Source organism: Pelodiscus sinensis, chromosome 20 (assembly GCF_049634645.1).
Source record: "Pelodiscus sinensis isolate JC-2024 chromosome 20, ASM4963464v1, whole genome shotgun sequence".
In the NCBI taxonomy this organism is placed as follows: domain Eukaryota; kingdom Metazoa; phylum Chordata; order Testudines; family Trionychidae; genus Pelodiscus; species Pelodiscus sinensis.
In genome coordinates this window covers 29,040,399-29,055,899 of record NC_134730.1, presented here as the reverse complement: position 1 = coordinate 29,055,899, position 15,501 = coordinate 29,040,399, and the positions used below count along the sequence as shown (strand labels likewise).

Below are 15,501 nucleotides of genomic sequence, written 5' to 3'. Positions count from 1 at the left end.
TCCCTCCCTTTGTCTCTCCCCCGGGAAGAGCCTTGTTACCGGCCAGGCTGGGCCGAGGTGTCTGGGCCATGCACACGTGGGGGAGTCCGCGGGAATCACAGCCCAGCGCAGGGGGACCCGGGTCACAGAGCAGACGCCCCCCCACTACGGCACAGCAGGTGACAGCCAGAGGGGCCAAATTCTGCTTCCAGTGGCCGTGCTGGTCCTCGGAGGAGCCCTGGGGACCCCCGGTGCAAGGGAGAGCAGAGCGGGAGGCAGCGTTTGCACCCACACTGGCACTCGCGCAAAGGGAAAGGCCAACGTGGCTGCTCATCGTCCCTTCTCACCTCTGCGCCCGTTTGGCAGCAGCTGGCGTCACCTCCGGGGCCACGTGCAAAGGGGGCCGGGAGCAGAGGCCACAACTCCCAGTTTCGGGTCTGCGTGCTGAAGTGGTTTCCACGGAAGGTGCACGGGAAAGCCCTCAGCCACTCTCACGTGCGCGCCCATGCCCCTGCGTGCACGCTCACAGCTTCCCCGGCCCGTCTGGAAACACGCACCGACACGCTCGCGCACACGCTACCCTAATAGGCAGTCAGGGGCATAATTTTTCCTCTAATTACGTATTCAGCACTTCTGAGAAAATGAGATTTGGGTAATTCAATTGGCCTGAGCAGCCGAGCTATAATAAAATGAAATTTGCAACAATCGCGCAGTTAAACGAGTTAAATGGAGAGGAAGGAGCTGTGGAAAATTGACCCCTTGATCTCCTAAAGACTAATCAGACATCTGAAGTGAGCAGCGCTAACAAACCCTGGGGCTGGTGCAGAGACAGCGGGAGCCACAGGGACAAGGGGTGGGGCTGGGGGCCGGGGAGCCCAGTGCAGGGTGGAGAGGGGGTCCCCGGCCTTCAGGCACCGCTTCATCCAGCCCCCTGGGCAGGCGCCCTCTGCCCGGGCCGGGAGCACTGCCTGCCCATGGGGAGTGGCTGCCGGCTGAGAAGGGTGTAAACGGGGGTGGGGCGGGGGCCGCGGGGCCACAGACAAATCAGTGGGGGGCCGCACACCAGTGAGGACCAAAAAGAACCAACCCCCCCCCCCCGAGGTGGCTCGGGCTGGAGACAGACCCGCCCTGGGTTTCCCACGCACACCAGGGCCGGGGGCCAGGCTAGCAGGCTCTGCGGAGCGTCCCTTCCCAGCCCAAGGGCTTCTGGGCCCTGTGACGGCGCGTCGGGGACCCCCCGATCCTGCACCCCCGTAGCAGCCAGAACAGACTCTGCCAGCCCGTAGAACGGGGGGGGGGGAGGGGTTACTGCTTCTCCTGGATACGGCCCAGCACAGACGTGACGCGGCTACAGGAGTCAGGGCCAGGCTGCCTCAGCGCCTTGGGCTAGGGGGTCCAGCGCCCCCCCCACCCTCAGCGCCTTGGGGCAGGGTCCAGCGCCCCCCCCCCCAGCGCCCAGCTTCATCTGTTCCCTTCAGGATTTCTAGCCAGACACTGCCCAGCTCCCAGCCCCCTCCGTGTTTCCTCTGGGAAGAACCTTGTTACCGGCCAGGCTGGGCCTGGGTGTCTGGCCCCACACGTGGGGGAGTCGGTGGGAATTGCAGCGCAGCGGGGGGGGGCCCGGGTCACAGAGCAGACGCCCCCCCCCATCACAGCGCCCCTCCTTCAATAACTTGCGGGACACCAGGAGGAGCGTGTGTGGCCGGCTCAGCGGGGGGGGGGGGGGCTGTGCGCTGCCACTGCCACCTGCCCCCCCCCCCCCCCCCGCTGGGAAGGAGCAGGGCAGGACAGCGTTGCCCTGCAGGCTTTTCCCCGGGGTGGTGGGCGCCCCCCTAGCTCTCCGGAGGGGCCACCCTGCTCCCCGAGTCCCAGGCGGCAGCCAGCAGCCGTCCCCCTGTGGGAAGGAGGCTCTGGGAGCCAGCCCACGGGGCAGGGTAACAGACACGTCAACACAAGCCGGGCCTTCCCTTGAGCCCCACGCCTGCCCGGCCCCGGCCCGCTTCCTGCCCAGGCGCCGCAGGGAGGGGCGGTGCCGGCTCCGACTCCTCGCCCTCCAGGGCCGGGCAGCTGGGAGGTGTCCGCACGAGGGAGCCCGGGGCAGCTCTCCGGGGGGAGCCGGCCCATCCCCTCCAGTAGCGGGACTGGACCGCGGCCGCCAGGCAGGCCCCTCCCTGGGCCTTGCTGCCGGGTGGTGCCACAACGGGCCCTCGGCGCTGGCACGCCCAGACGGAGCCAACGGCCCTCAGGCAGGCCAGGGAGGCGTGTGGGCGGCCGCACGCCTGCAGCTAGCACCCCCGCTGCCCCTCCAGCTCCGGGGCTGTGCGTGGCCCGGGGCTCCCGGCAAAGGGGAGACCCGCCCGTCAGCTGCTGCACAGGCCTCTCCCGGCCGCCCGTAACGGGGGGTGGAGCGGAAGAGACTGGTTCACGTTTCAACCGACCGACGCGGCCCCGCAAGCAGACAACCCCGCCAGCAGCCGCCGCACCGAGCACGAGGCCAGCCGCAGTCGGACACAGCCGCAGGCGCATGGCGGCTGACAGTCCTGCCCCGGCCGTGGGGCAGAGAGAGCCAGGAGCGGGAGAGCCCGTCTGGCAGGCAGGGACCCGCCGACGGCGCGTGCAGGCCCTGGCAGGGGGTCAGGGACAAATTAATTAGTTTAAATATTTGTCTTGCTCTTTCTTTAAAAAAAGGAAGAAAAAGGCGAGCGTCTCATTTGCAAGTTAATTAACCTAATTAGCTTTAATTAAGAGCTCCCCATACAACGCAGCTCACAGATGAACGTCCCCATCACCTGCTCCTTCCCAGTTTTGGTTTGGGACAGCGCAGCAAAAGGGGGATCCCCACTGCGAGTGGCGGCCCTCGGAGCCCTGTCTGCAGCCCCAGGCTGGCTGGGACCCAGGCCAGCCCACCCCCCACACAGCCAGACGCCAGGGTCCCCCCCACGGACTGACTGGGAGAGACGCTGGTTTGGACCCCTGCAAGCCCCCACCTGCAACCCCGCCCAGCTCCTCCAGCCTTTGAGGGGTTTGCCGGTGTGACTGCACGTTGGGGGTCCCCCGTCTCCTGCACCCCCGTAGTGGCACGGACAGACTCCCCCAGCCAGTAGAACAGAGGGAGTTTATTGCTTCCCCAGGATACAGCACAGCACAGATGTCATCTGGTTACAGGAACGGGGGCTAGGAGGCCTCAGTGCCCCCCTTGAGTTGGGGGGTGGCTGGGCCCTACAATCCCAACCCCTCTCCCTCGCTCCTTCTCCCCTGCTTCCCAGACAGAAACTTAACTCCCTCACTTCCAGCCCTGCCCCCAGCCAGGGCTCTACTCCCCTTCTTCCCATTGTTCCCTGGGAGATAACTGGTCAGACAGGTTCGGAGCCCCCTTGCATAATGACTCATCCCCTGCCCTGCTGGGCCGTGCTGCAGCCAGCAGCCAGTGGGGGTCACTCACAACCCACTGCCCAGCATAGCAACCAGCAAGGTACCCCCCACTACGTCACAGCTGGCATTCGGGGAGGCACCTCGCCAGCCTGCAGCAGGACCCAGGCGAGCCCTGGCCGCACACTGAGCCAGGCAGGGGCTCGCCCAACACCGACCCCAGGTGCTCAGGTCCAGGGGAGGCGTGAACGAGAGCCGGGTGTTGGGGGGGGAGGGCAGAGCCACGGGCACATTGGCAGCCTGTGAATCCCCCCCCAGACTGTGGCCAACGCCCGCCCACCACAAACCCCCCAGCACGGAGACGGCTCCCCCAGGCGATGCAGACGATGGTGTCTCCCTGCACCCGGGGGGCTTCTTGCCTCGCATTCTGAGCCACCTCCTGCCAGCCAGCCGGCTCCTCTGGGAGCCATGCCAGGGCCCGGCCAGCAGCCCGTTCTCCGCACCCGCCTGACAGCCCTGCAGCCAGGCGAGAGAGCAGCCGGCAAGGCCAGGATTGATGGGCGCCCGGCAGCGGCTGAGCCGATGCCGATAGATTTAGAGGGACCCAAACTGCCAAAGCCTCTTCGGCCCCTCCTGGGAATTACCGCCAGCCAGGGCAATTCCTGGGGTGCCAAGCAGCCAGGGCAATTCCTGGGGTGCCAAGCAGCCAGGGCAATTCCTGGGGCGCCGCTCACAGCTGGGTGGCAGCAGCGGGAGCCAAGGGGCCAGGACCTGGCTCCCGTGCCCTAGGGAGCCAGCCAGCAAAGGCCTGACTCTGGTTTCTCTCCTCCCTGCCAGGGGGCCAGGGCGCAGGTGGCTGAGGGGCGGGGGGGGGGGAACTGCCACATATGGGTGACAGCAAGTCAGGGACCCCCCCCCACCCTGCACCTGCACCCCCATCCGCAGCAAGAAGTGACCCTGTCGGCCAGTGCAATGGGGGGGGGGCGTTATTGCTTCTCAGACACAGCAGGGCCCAGGTTCGACGTGGACAGCGGAGCGAGGGGGCCGGCAGCCTCAGACCCCCTGGGGAGGAGTCCACAGGGGTCCATGGCCCCAGCACTCGATTTAGTCTGTTCTCTTCACGATTGCCCAGCCAAAACTGCCCAGGCCCCAGCCCTGCCCCCAGCCAGGCGGCGTCTCCCCCCCATCCCACTGTCTCCCTGGGGAAGAGCCTTGTTACTGGCCAGGCTGGGGGAGTCGGTGGGAATCACAGCCCAGCGCAGCCAGGGGAGACACCGGGCTACAGAGCAGACACCCCCCACGACGTCACAGTGGGTCACCCCACGCAGCAATTAGGGGGCAGTGTCTCTCCATGGCTGGGGGAGGGGAGCCTGCTAGGGGTACCCTACAGCTGCCAGGCCTTTGCCGGAGGCGTGGGGTGACTGTCTTCCATGGGGCGGGGGGAGGGGAGTCGGAGAGCCCAGCAGCCGGCTCTCCCCAGGCTGAGGGGGCTAGCTCCAGGCCCTGCTCCCGGCTCAGGGCTTGGCATTCGCCAGAGCCGCTCGCCTGGGCTCCGGTCCCATCCCTTCCCTCCTGAGGCCAGGAAGGCTCCCGGGGGGCGCCTGGAGGCAGCTCTGGGGGGCCAGGAGGACACCCCGCCTCAGGTCCAACTGCAAAGAGGCTGCACCCGCCAGCCCTGCTCCTGCGCGCCGCCGGCTCCACAGGCAGCCGCTCTTGCAGCCCCAGCCGGGCGCGGGGGGGCAGGGAACGGCTCTAGGCGGCCTCCGTGCACCCACCCCCCCCCCGCGGCCGGCTCGCCTGCCAGCCTCGCCTCACTCTAGTTAATAAGCTGCCGGTGCCAGGCAGCGCATTTGGGCCGCGCTGCTCCCACAAGAGCCTGGCGCCAATCCTGCTGAGTCGGTGCAAAGCCCATCTGGAAGGCGTGAGCCGCGCTGACAGGGCCAGCGGCCCGCCAGGCCTGGCGTGGAGCGGGAAGGGGATCTCCAGAGCTGGCTCACCCAGGAGCCAGAAGCTCCCCGAGGGGCACAGAGCCTGCCCGGCAGGGTGAGAGGCAGGCTGGGGGGGGGGGCGCCAGGCCTCCCAGCCCCCGTGGGCAGCCTCCGAAATAGCCCCCCCGCGCCCTGCTGCAGCGCTGCTCGGAGCGAGGCCGGGGAGCCGCTAGCGGCTCTTCGGGCATCTCCCTGCACCGTGCAGCTTCCCTAGGGACCAGCCGGTACTAGGAGCCAGCCAGGGCGCATTTACCGGGTCAATCAAACCGTAACCCTTGGCCAGCGTGGTCAGACCAGAGACCCGCCCAGCCCCACGTCCTGCCTGTCGGCAGGGCCAGTGCCAGGCGCCCCACAGGGAGGGAACCACCAAGGCTACGTCTAGACTGCAAGCCTCTCTCGACGATAACCCGTACTTCCGACACGGAGCCGCGTCTTCGAAAGAGCGTCTCGACGACAACCCGTACTTCCGACACGGAGCCGTGTCTTCGAAAGAGCGTCTCGACGATAACCCGTACTTCCGACACAGAGCCGCGTCTTCAAAAGAGCATCTCGACGACAACCCGTACTTCCGACACAGAGCCGCGTCTTCGAAAGAGCGTCTCGACGACAACCCGTACTTCCGACACGGAGCCGTGTCTTCGAAAGAGCGCGCCCGGGCAGGCCGGATGCTCTTTCGGAAAAGCAGTTTGCATTACATAACGCCTTCTTGTGAAAGAGCACTTCCGAAAAACGGCGTTCTTCCTCGTAAGTCGAGGTTTTCCGCTGTCGAAAAAACTGCCGCGTTTTCGATTTGCTTTCGGAAGAACTCGGCTGCAGTGTAGACATAGGGGAAGTTTTTTTGAAAAAACCCTGTAGTCTAGACACACCCCAAGTGATCTCCCCCCTTTTCTGAGAGACTAGTGTGTGTGTGTGTGCGCGCGCGAGAGAGAGAGCGTGTGTGTGTGTGCACGCACGTGCGAGAGAGCGTGTGTGTGTGTGCGCGCACGTGCGAGAGAGCGTGTGTGTGTGTGCGCGCGCGTGCGAGAGAGTGTGTGTGCGTGTGCGCGCGCGTGCGAGAGAGCGTGTGTGCGCACGGGCGTGTCTGTGTAAGCCAGTTACGCCGTCACACTGCTCCGGAGGAATAGCACAGCTGGAAGATCTCCCTGGCCGTGTTGGGGTCCTTAACTCCGGTCACTTTTTTGTTTTTCTTCACTGAACTCGTTGCTCTGGGGAGGAGGGTGCAGGTGCAGGCTGCCCCGGGGGCAACAGGGCACCCCCAGCCCTCCCTCCCCGCAGCAGCCTGGGGCCAGGTGAGAGGCGCCTCTCCAGGGCTGCTGCAGCTCCAGCAGGCACAGCTGGGGGAGGGGGCATGTTCCCCAGCTGGGGCAGGTCCAGGTTCATCTGCCCCCTGCACTCCCCAGCCAGAGTGAGGAATGGAGCAAACTGGGCACTTTCCCTTCACTCCCTGGCCAAGGGGAACAGGCAGCGACATCCCTGCAACAATTGGGGTGGGTGGGGGTTCAGCCGCCCCTCTTCTCCCTAAAGGGGAGCGGGAGCGGGTGGGAGGCACAGGGCTGGGGCAGTCCCCCCAGCCCCTCACGCTGCCAGCCAGGCCATCTGGAGGCTGCACACCAGATGTGGGTCTGAGGGCGCGTCGGGGTCCCCCCGCTCCTGCACCCCGTAGCAGCAGGAACAGGCTCCACCAGCCAGAGAACGGGGGGGTTATTGCTGCTCCAGGACACAGCCCAGCACAGACGTGACGGGGCTACAGGGGCCAGGGCCAGGCTGCCTCAGCCCCCTGGAGATGGGTGCCTGGGCCCCTAGACTCCCAGCTCCCCCAGTCTGTTTCCTTCATGGTTCCAGCCCCACACTCCCTTCCCTTAACCGGTAGGACTGGTTCGGTCACTGTCCTGGGGCCCTCCAGGTGCCCCCCGCTGGGCCGTGCTCACAGACAGCCGCCAGGAGGGGTCGCGCACAGCCCAAGCTCAGCCACCAGCACGGTGCTGACACCGCGCCCCAGCTCCTCTCGAACAGGAAGACTTCCTGAACCCACGGCCGGCTGGCCCGGCTCCCCGACACACAGGAGGGACGTCGCCCTCGCCGCCTGTGGCTCTGCTGCCTGATTTGGCCCCTGCACCTTTACGGCGCGAGTCTCCCTGCTCCCCCACCCTCCCGGGGCGTGTGCCCGGATTGCGCCCGAGCGCTGCCCCACACAAACGCCCTCCCGCGAGGTCTCCGGGCGCCAGGTCCCGGGGCCGCCAAGGCAATCACGCCAAGCTCGCGCCTGTTAGCATCACAGGCCCATCGCCCCGCACTCGGCCGCCGCCAGCCTGCCCACACCACCGGCCCCCCCATTGCACGCCGTCCTACGCACACGTACCCCGCTGCGTGCCTGGACAGGGCCACCCCGGTGCACCCCCCTTGCACCTCTACCCACACAGCTCACCCGGTCCCATGGAACGCATGCCCGGCCAGCCGGGGGCCCGCTCGCCTCGCCCCGCAGCCAGCGCCACGCCCGGCCGAGGGAAGGGGAGCAGCCCCAGAGCGGCAGAGGCAGTGGAACCGGCACACCGGGCCATCTTCTCCACAGGCCTCCGAAGACTGGCTGAAGCTCCAGCTCTACTCTCCCTTTCGGAGACGTTCACTGGTGTGACGGCGCATTGGGGTTTTCCAGTCTCCTGCACCCCTGTAGTGGCACGGACAGACTCCCCCAGCCAGTAGAACAGAGGGAGTTTATTGCTTCTCCAGGATACAGCACAGCACAGATGTCATCTGGTTCCAGGGCAGGCCTAGGATGCCTCAGCCCCTCTTGAGATGGGGGAGACTGGGCCCCTAAATCCCAGCCCCTTTCCCTAGGCTGTCTCCTCCATGCTCCCAGCCAGACACTAACTCACTTCCAGCCCTGCTCCCAGCCAGGGCTCCACTCCCCTTCTTCCCATTGTTCCACTCCCTGGGAGATAACTGGTCGGACAGGTTCGGAGCCCCCTTGCATAATGACTCATCCCCTGCCCTGCTGGGCCGTGCTGCAGCCAGTGGGGGTCACTCACAACCCAAGCCTAGCAACCAGCAAGGTACCAACACGACGTCACAGCCAGTCTAGCCGCACGTGTTCTGGGTGTCCGTCCTGCCGTCCAATCCCACGTCGAAGTGGGCTAAGGGGTGGGCTCAACGACACCCAGTGGCAGTGAGTTCCACAGCCCAGCTCTGTGACGAGGGAGAAGTCTTTCCTTCCATTGGGTGCGACTAAGCCCCCTTCCCCATCGCTGAAAGCCCTCTTTGCCGTGGGCCAGGCGCTGGGGAGAGCAGCAGCTCCAGATCTCCCCTCTCCTGGACCCCTGCATCATGTCCCTCCGCTTTCGTCGCCTTCTCCAGGAACCAGCCCCGATCTCGTCTCTCGCGCCTGCCGTCAGGCTCCCCAGGCACACGCGTATTCTCACCCCCCTTCGCGGAGCCGTGCCCGCTCCAGGCAGGGCTGGCCAGCGCTGCATGGCATCCAGAGGAGGCTGCCCGGCTGATTTCGGAAGGGTATTTGGCGGTTTCTCCGACTGCTCTGTCCCGTTCCTTGTTTGCCTTTGGCTGCAGCTGCACGCTGAGCGGGTCCCCACTGAGCTGTGCGCAGCGCAACATGGCCCCGATCCCGGCCCTGGACCGACAGCTGCTCTGGGCCCCGACGACCTCCTGGCACTAGAGGCACCTCTGAGCCTTCCCCTTCCAGCTGCCGTCACCTGCTGGCCCTGCAGACAGAGCAGTGCTGGCGGCCTGGCCTGGCCAGGGAGCGGCTATTGGTCTGGCCAAAGGTCCTTACAGTCCAATAAGCCACCAGTGCTAAGTCACCGGCATCCCCGACAGCTTCAGCAGGATTCACAGACCCCTCCGTGGAGAATTAACCGGGAAGCTCCCGTGTCCCTGTGGCTTTGGGAAATCCCGGAGGAGACAGAGGGGCTGCGTTTGCGTCCTCCCAACCCCACAGGCTACGTGCTGGGTGAGCCCCCAGCCCTCTGCACCCCGGAACCAACGCTGCAAGCGCCTGGCAGCCAGCACCGGCGAAAAGCAATGGGAGAAACCGTCCCTACGCTGCGCCTCCAGCGTCAGTGTGCAGCCCGAGGGAGGGGCGGCCCATGGGTACCTGGCGGGTGGCACGCCCAGCCTGCGATCCCAGGCCCCCTCCTGCGTGGGCAGAGCACAGCCCCCACCTCCCCGCCGGGACACCCGGCAGAGCTCTGGAGCGACCCCGTCCGGCCTGGCCGCCCAGCCCCAGTGTGACACGCCCCCGTCCGACAGGCGTACCGCCCGGCCAAACTCCCCTCCCAGGGGGACACCGGTTCCACGCCCCCTGCAACGGGGGCCCTGTACCAAAACAAACCCCTCTTCTTTGGCGGGCGCTTTCCCGGCCCTGCAGCATCCGGCGACGCTCGGCCCGGAAAGAGACACACGGAGCCTGCCGTGGGTTTGCACCCCTCAGCCAGAGGGGCGCAGCAGAGAAATGGCCCCAGGACGAGAGGCCAGGCAGGTGGCCCAGGCCCAGCGAGTGGCAAGACGCCGCTAGCAGCAATGGGACCGCAGCCTCGGCACACGAGCAGTTTAACCTGCCGGCCACGCTCCCCAGCCTCCGCCGGCCCTTCGGAGCTGGCGCCCCAGGGGAGAGCGCACTGCGACCCACGGGGCCCTGCCGCCTGACAGCCTGGGGGCGCTCCGCAGAGAGCTCCCGCTGAGGTCTCCCCCAGCCCAGAGCGTTCTCATGGTGCTAGCAGGCCAGGCCGGCCAGGAGCCTGGTCCCCTCCACAGCTGGGAGCTGCCGACTCCTCTGGGCCACTCGGCAGAACGGTCGGAGTCTCTCCCGACAGCGCTCAACCCCCCCCCAGCAAGCGGGCAAATGCTGCTGCCAGCCGCTCTGGGACTCCGGCTCCCGCCCCCCCCCACGCCGCCGGCCCCGCTGCGCCGCATCCAGCCAGGTTGGTCCCTGCGCAAGGGCCCCGGCACGGCCCCTGCCAGCCCCTCTTCCCCCAGCTTGCTGAGGAACACCCCCCCCGCTGGCCCACAGTGGGCCGCCTGCCTGAGGCTTGTGCCCCGGCCGGGGTCCGTTCCTGGCAGCGCGTCGGATGGCTCTGCACCATGCAACAAGCCGCCAGTGCTGGGAGCCAGGAAGGGCGGCCCACGGCGCCGGAGGAGCTGACCCGAGCCAGCCACAGGACGCTCGCAGCTCTCTCGGATGAGCCCAAACGGCAGCTGGATTCCCCTGGCCCGTGGGTCACCAAACGTTGCGCAGACCCCTTGGGCTGGCGCCTGTCCCGTGAAACGGGCGCTTGGAAACATGGGGGGACCCACAAGCCAGAGAGCTTCTTCATCCCAAATAACCCAAGTTTCTGGGATGAGAGGGGCCGGTCCCACTCCTGTGGGTTTAAACCAGGGACCACAGGGCTAGTTAAAGTGACAGACGGGGCTACTGTCCCTGCACCTCTGCCTGGGAGTAGGTATCACCCCCTTCATGAGCCGGGCGCCTCACCGACTGTCTGTAGAACAGCCAGAGCCCCATGCACAGTCACCCCCTTCATGAGCTGGGCGCCTCACCGACTGTCTGTAGAACAGCCAGAGCCTCATGCACAGTCACCCCCTTCATGAGCCGGGCGCCTCACCGACTGCCTGTAGAACAGCCAGAGCCCCATGCACAGTCACCCCCTTCATGAGCCGGGCGCCTCACCGACTGTCTGTAGAACAGCCAGAGCCCCATGCACAGTCACCCCCTTCATGAGCCGGGCGCCTCACCGACTGTCTGTAGAACAGCCAGAGCCTCATGCACAGTCACCCCCTTCATGAGCCGGGCGCCTCACCGACTGTCTGTAGAACAGCCAGAGCCCCATGCACAGTCACCCCCTTCATGAGCCGGGCGCCTCACCGACTGTCTGTAGAACAGCCAGAGCCTCATGCACAGTCACCCCCTTCATGAGCCGGGCGCCTCACCGACTGTCTGTAGAACAGCCAGAGCCTCATGCACAGTCACCCCCTTCATGAGCCAGGCGCCTCACCGACTGTGTGTAGAACAGCCAGAGCCACATGCACAGTCACCCCCTTCATGAGCCGGGCGCCTCACCGACTGTGTGTAGAACAGCCAGAGCCACATGCACAGTGTTTCCAGAACCAGGGAGCATCTTCAAAAATCAAATAAATCCCAAAGAAAACACACGCACACGCACACGCACACGCACACGCACACGCATTTTCACTTTCCACGTCCAGCCGTGATGCAAAGCTACACTGAAAAAAGAAAAAGGCGTCTGAGCCAACTTAGTGCCACTGGGTTTACGTTCTGCCCCATCTGCACCATGATGCGCAGTCCCATGGCACGTGCCTGGGCAGACGGGACTATTATGGGATGCGTGCTATGTTCCCAGGGCTACTGCTGGAACTCACATGTAAAATCCGGAATGAATTTCAGGAACCCATCGGCCAGCGATGCACGGACGCCCTGCTCTGCGCTAGGAGTTATTCCAAAACAAGCAGAGCGCCCACGCTACCAAGCGCGTGATTTCGAAACGGTAACTCCTGCTCCCCACGAGGCAAAATGCTCCTTGCGAAGTAGCAGAGGGGTGGCCGTGTTAGTCTGGATCTGCAAAAGCGACGAGGAGTCCTGTGGCACCCTATAGACTAACAGATGTATTGGAGCATGAGCTTTGGTGGGCAAAGACCCACTTGCATCTGACGACGTGGGGCTTTGCCCACGAATGCTTGTGCTCCAATACATCTGTTAGTCTCGAAGGTGCCACCGGACTCCTTGTCGCTCATTGCGAAATTGCTATTTGGAAACAGCAGGAGTGTGGCTGCCCCAAGGCCGCTATTTCAAACGAACGACTCCCCAGTGCTTCCCAGGGCTCTGTTCAGAGCCGGCTTTGGACTCATTTTGAGGCTTCCCTGTAGCGTGGGCCTGCGAGTTGGACGTTATTTGGGGAGTTTTCGAAGGCAGTTCCTAGGGTAGATGAGCCCTAAACGAACTAGACTCCGGCCAATAACCCCGCCGCGCCATTCACTGGAGATCCATGACTAGGCACCGAGTTCAGCCCCGCTGCGTGCTATGAACCGTACCGAGGGGACCTCTGGCTCACCGGCCCCTGTTCACCTGCGGAGTCCCCCCTGCGTGCCCACCCCAGGCCTGACTGCTGAACCTAAGCGCCAGCTGAGCACAAGAGGACGGAGCTCTGGGCCTCTGCTCCGCAGCCGGGTCAAATACCGGCTCCAGCGCCCTTTCCGACCAACGTTTCCAAGTGCTGCCAGAGAGCAAGAGGCTTGTGGGCGAGCAGAGCGCCCGAGCCCTGGGTCGAACCAACTGGGTGAGGGAAGGAGCAACGCGCGAGTCCCTGCGCTGTGCTCTCCCGCCGCCTGCCCACGCGAGGGACGGTGAGAGCCCCCGTCTCCGGGCAGCTCGGCCCAGCTTGGAGCTGTACAGCCGACGCTGCATGACAGCAGGAGCCAAGGCAGCAGCGCCTTTCCCGGCAGGGAGAGAGGAACCGGGAATCCCAGCCAGCGAGGAAACGGCCACGGCTCGGCGCTGGCAGGACGGCCCCTGGCCTGCGCTGGCTGCAGGCTCCGAGCCAGAGAGCCCCCGACTCGCCTCAGACCAGCGCCCGTTGGCTGGATGCCAAAGGCCCAAGCTTTCCCGTCCCGCGGCAGAGCGGAGCAGGGAGGCCCCGGCAAAGCCCCTCCAGGGTTCCCTAAACCCCTCTTCTCAGGAGGGTGCTGTCGGGTCCAGCTCCCGGCCCAGGGCCCCTCCGCCCATCCAGCCCTGCTCAGCCCCAGCTCCGAAGCCCACAGGCCTGTTTAAACAGCAAGCACCCCTGGGTGCCGCCCCCCCTTGTGGCGTTGCAGGCCAGGCTCCAGGGCGGCTCCGCTCTGGCCGGGGCACGTCCAGGTTCGGAGCCAGCTCAGGCCCAGAGTTGGAAAGACTTGACCATTTCGTACAGTGCAATGCACGCAGCCCCCCCCCCCCCCGCCAAGGGCTCAAGCCCAGCACACGGCGCCCCGCCCCCCCGCCAAGGGCTCAAGCCCAGCGCAGGCCCCCCCCCCCCGCCAAGGGCTCAAGCCCAGCGCACGGCGCCCCCCCGGCCCCCGCCAAGGGCTCAAGCCCAGCGCACGGCGCCCCCCCGGCCCCCGCCAAGGGCTCAAGCCCAGCGCACGGCGCCCCCCCGGCCCCCGCCAAGGGCTCAAGCCCAGCGCACGGCGCCCCCCCGGCCCCCGCCAAGGGCTCAAGCCCAGCGCACGGCGCCCCCCCGGCCCCCGCCAAGGGCTCAAGCCCAGCGCACGGCGCCCCCCCGGCCCCCGCCAAGGGCTCAAGCCCAGCGCACGGCGCCCCGCCCCCCGCCAAGGGCTCAAGCCCAGCGCACGGCGCCCCGGCCCCCCGCCAAGGGCTCAAGCCCAGCGCACGGCGCCCCGGCCCCCGAGAGGCGCTGGCGGGTTTGGGAGACCGGGCTGTGGAAGAAAACGCTTCCTCCGGAGCAGCCTCTCCCCGGGAATCGGCAGGGGGACCCGCGGCTCCGACCAACAGGCCGAGAGCAGAGCCGAGGCCCCGGGAATCCCAGGGACTCTCAGGAGCTGGACTCCTGCGGCAGGGAATTCGCCAGCGCTGAGACGGCACCGGAGCTGCCCAAATTCCTGGGGCTCCCTGAAGGAACCGGACCTCTGCGTGCGTGGGGATGAGCATTAGAAACGCCCTGAGCGACGGCTTGCTCCCACGTGCGTAGCCCTCCCCCTGCTCCCCGCAGGCCAGCACCCCTGGAGCTATGCCTCGCCAAGAGTTGCATGGGAGGATTTCTCCTCCGTGTGGACTCCGTGCAGAAGCTGCGGACGGGACTCTGCATTTCACCCTGTGCGGCGCTTCAGCCCCTGGGCGGGCACAGAGCAGAAACCTCAGCAGGCTAGAGAAGCACCCCCCCCCCCCCCCCCCCGGCCAGCGAACAGAGCGGGGACTCCCTGGGGCCAGTGCCGAGACGACGGCCACCCCCGAAGGGGGCACTTACCTGCTGGAGGTAGAGGAAGGCGGGCGGGCAGGGCAGAGCGGGGGGGAGCATGCCTGAGTTGGAGAGCAGGAGGCAGCCGGAGTTAGCCATGGAGCACAGCATGTGTGGACAGGTCGCCGCTGGCAGGCACTTTCCTCCTCTTCCAGACACGCGGCTTCTCCTCTTCCTTCCTTTCTCTCGCCCACTGTGGGCGCCGCCGCCCCTCCCCTCCCCTCCCCGGCGCTGCGCTGCAAGAGGCTACATGGGAGGCCGTGCCCCCTGCTCTGCCCAGGGCGAACAATGCCGGCTCCTCACTGGGGTGCCATTAGACACGGGCGCTGCACGGGCGTGCTGCGAAGGAGGGGAGCCGGCGGGGCGGGCAGGGGAGGGGCGAGGGAGCGCGCGGAGAGGGGCGGGAGGCGGAGCAGGAGGGGGAGTCCCCTGTGCAATCAGACATCAGCCCGAGCAGGGATAAAACCAAGAGAATCCATAACGCCATGAGAACAGCTGACCCTGCACTTCGCTGCTCCGGCGCCGCAGATCCCTCCCACCTCCCCCGCCGCCAGCGCTGCGGGGCGGCTCCGGGCTCGGCTGGGGAAGCGGGGGCGGGAGGGGGAGCTGGCCTCCTTTCCCGAGACCGACTCCGGGATCTTACCGGGAGCCGGGGTGATGTCATCCAGGCACATACGCCATGGGGAGGCTGCTGCTGGGAAACCGAGCGCAGCCAGCCCCCGGAAGAGAAACCTCCCTCACCCGCCGCACAGCCCGGCGTGGGGAGAGGAACCCCCAGCACCGCCCTGTGCCGAGAAAACACGTGCAACCCAGAGCCCTCGCACCCGCTTTGTGCGCCCGGAAATCCCCCCCACCCCATGAGAGACCCCCTTGGGCACACACGCGGAGCCCCCGCCACAGCTCTGCCTCGCCCCCACTCGTGCGCGTGCACACACACACACACGCGCGCGCGCACACACACGCGCGCGCACACACACACGCGCGCGCACACACACACGCGCGCGCACACACACACGCACACACACACACACACGCGCGCGCACACAGACACGCGCGCGCACACAGACACGCGCGCGCACACAGACACGCGCGCGCACACAGACACACGCACACACACACGCGCGCGCACACACACACGCGCGCGCACACACACACGCGCGCGCACACACACACGCGCGCGCACACACGCG

The 15,501-nt window shown here is 66.6% G+C and overlaps 1 protein-coding gene across 1 annotated transcript in view; it reads right to left on the bottom strand.

Moving 5' to 3' along the window:
• The window catches only part of RBFOX3 (RNA binding fox-1 homolog 3), a 47,976-nt gene extending 33,062 nt beyond the window's left edge, over nt 1–14,914 (bottom strand). The window contains 1 exon segment of the mRNA XM_075904140.1: nt 14,321–14,914. Within this exon segment, the coding sequence (XP_075760255.1) occupies nt 14,321–14,422 (102 nt within the window). The 5' untranslated portion in view covers nt 14,423–14,914.
• Nucleotides 14,915–15,501: the final 587 nt, after the last annotated feature.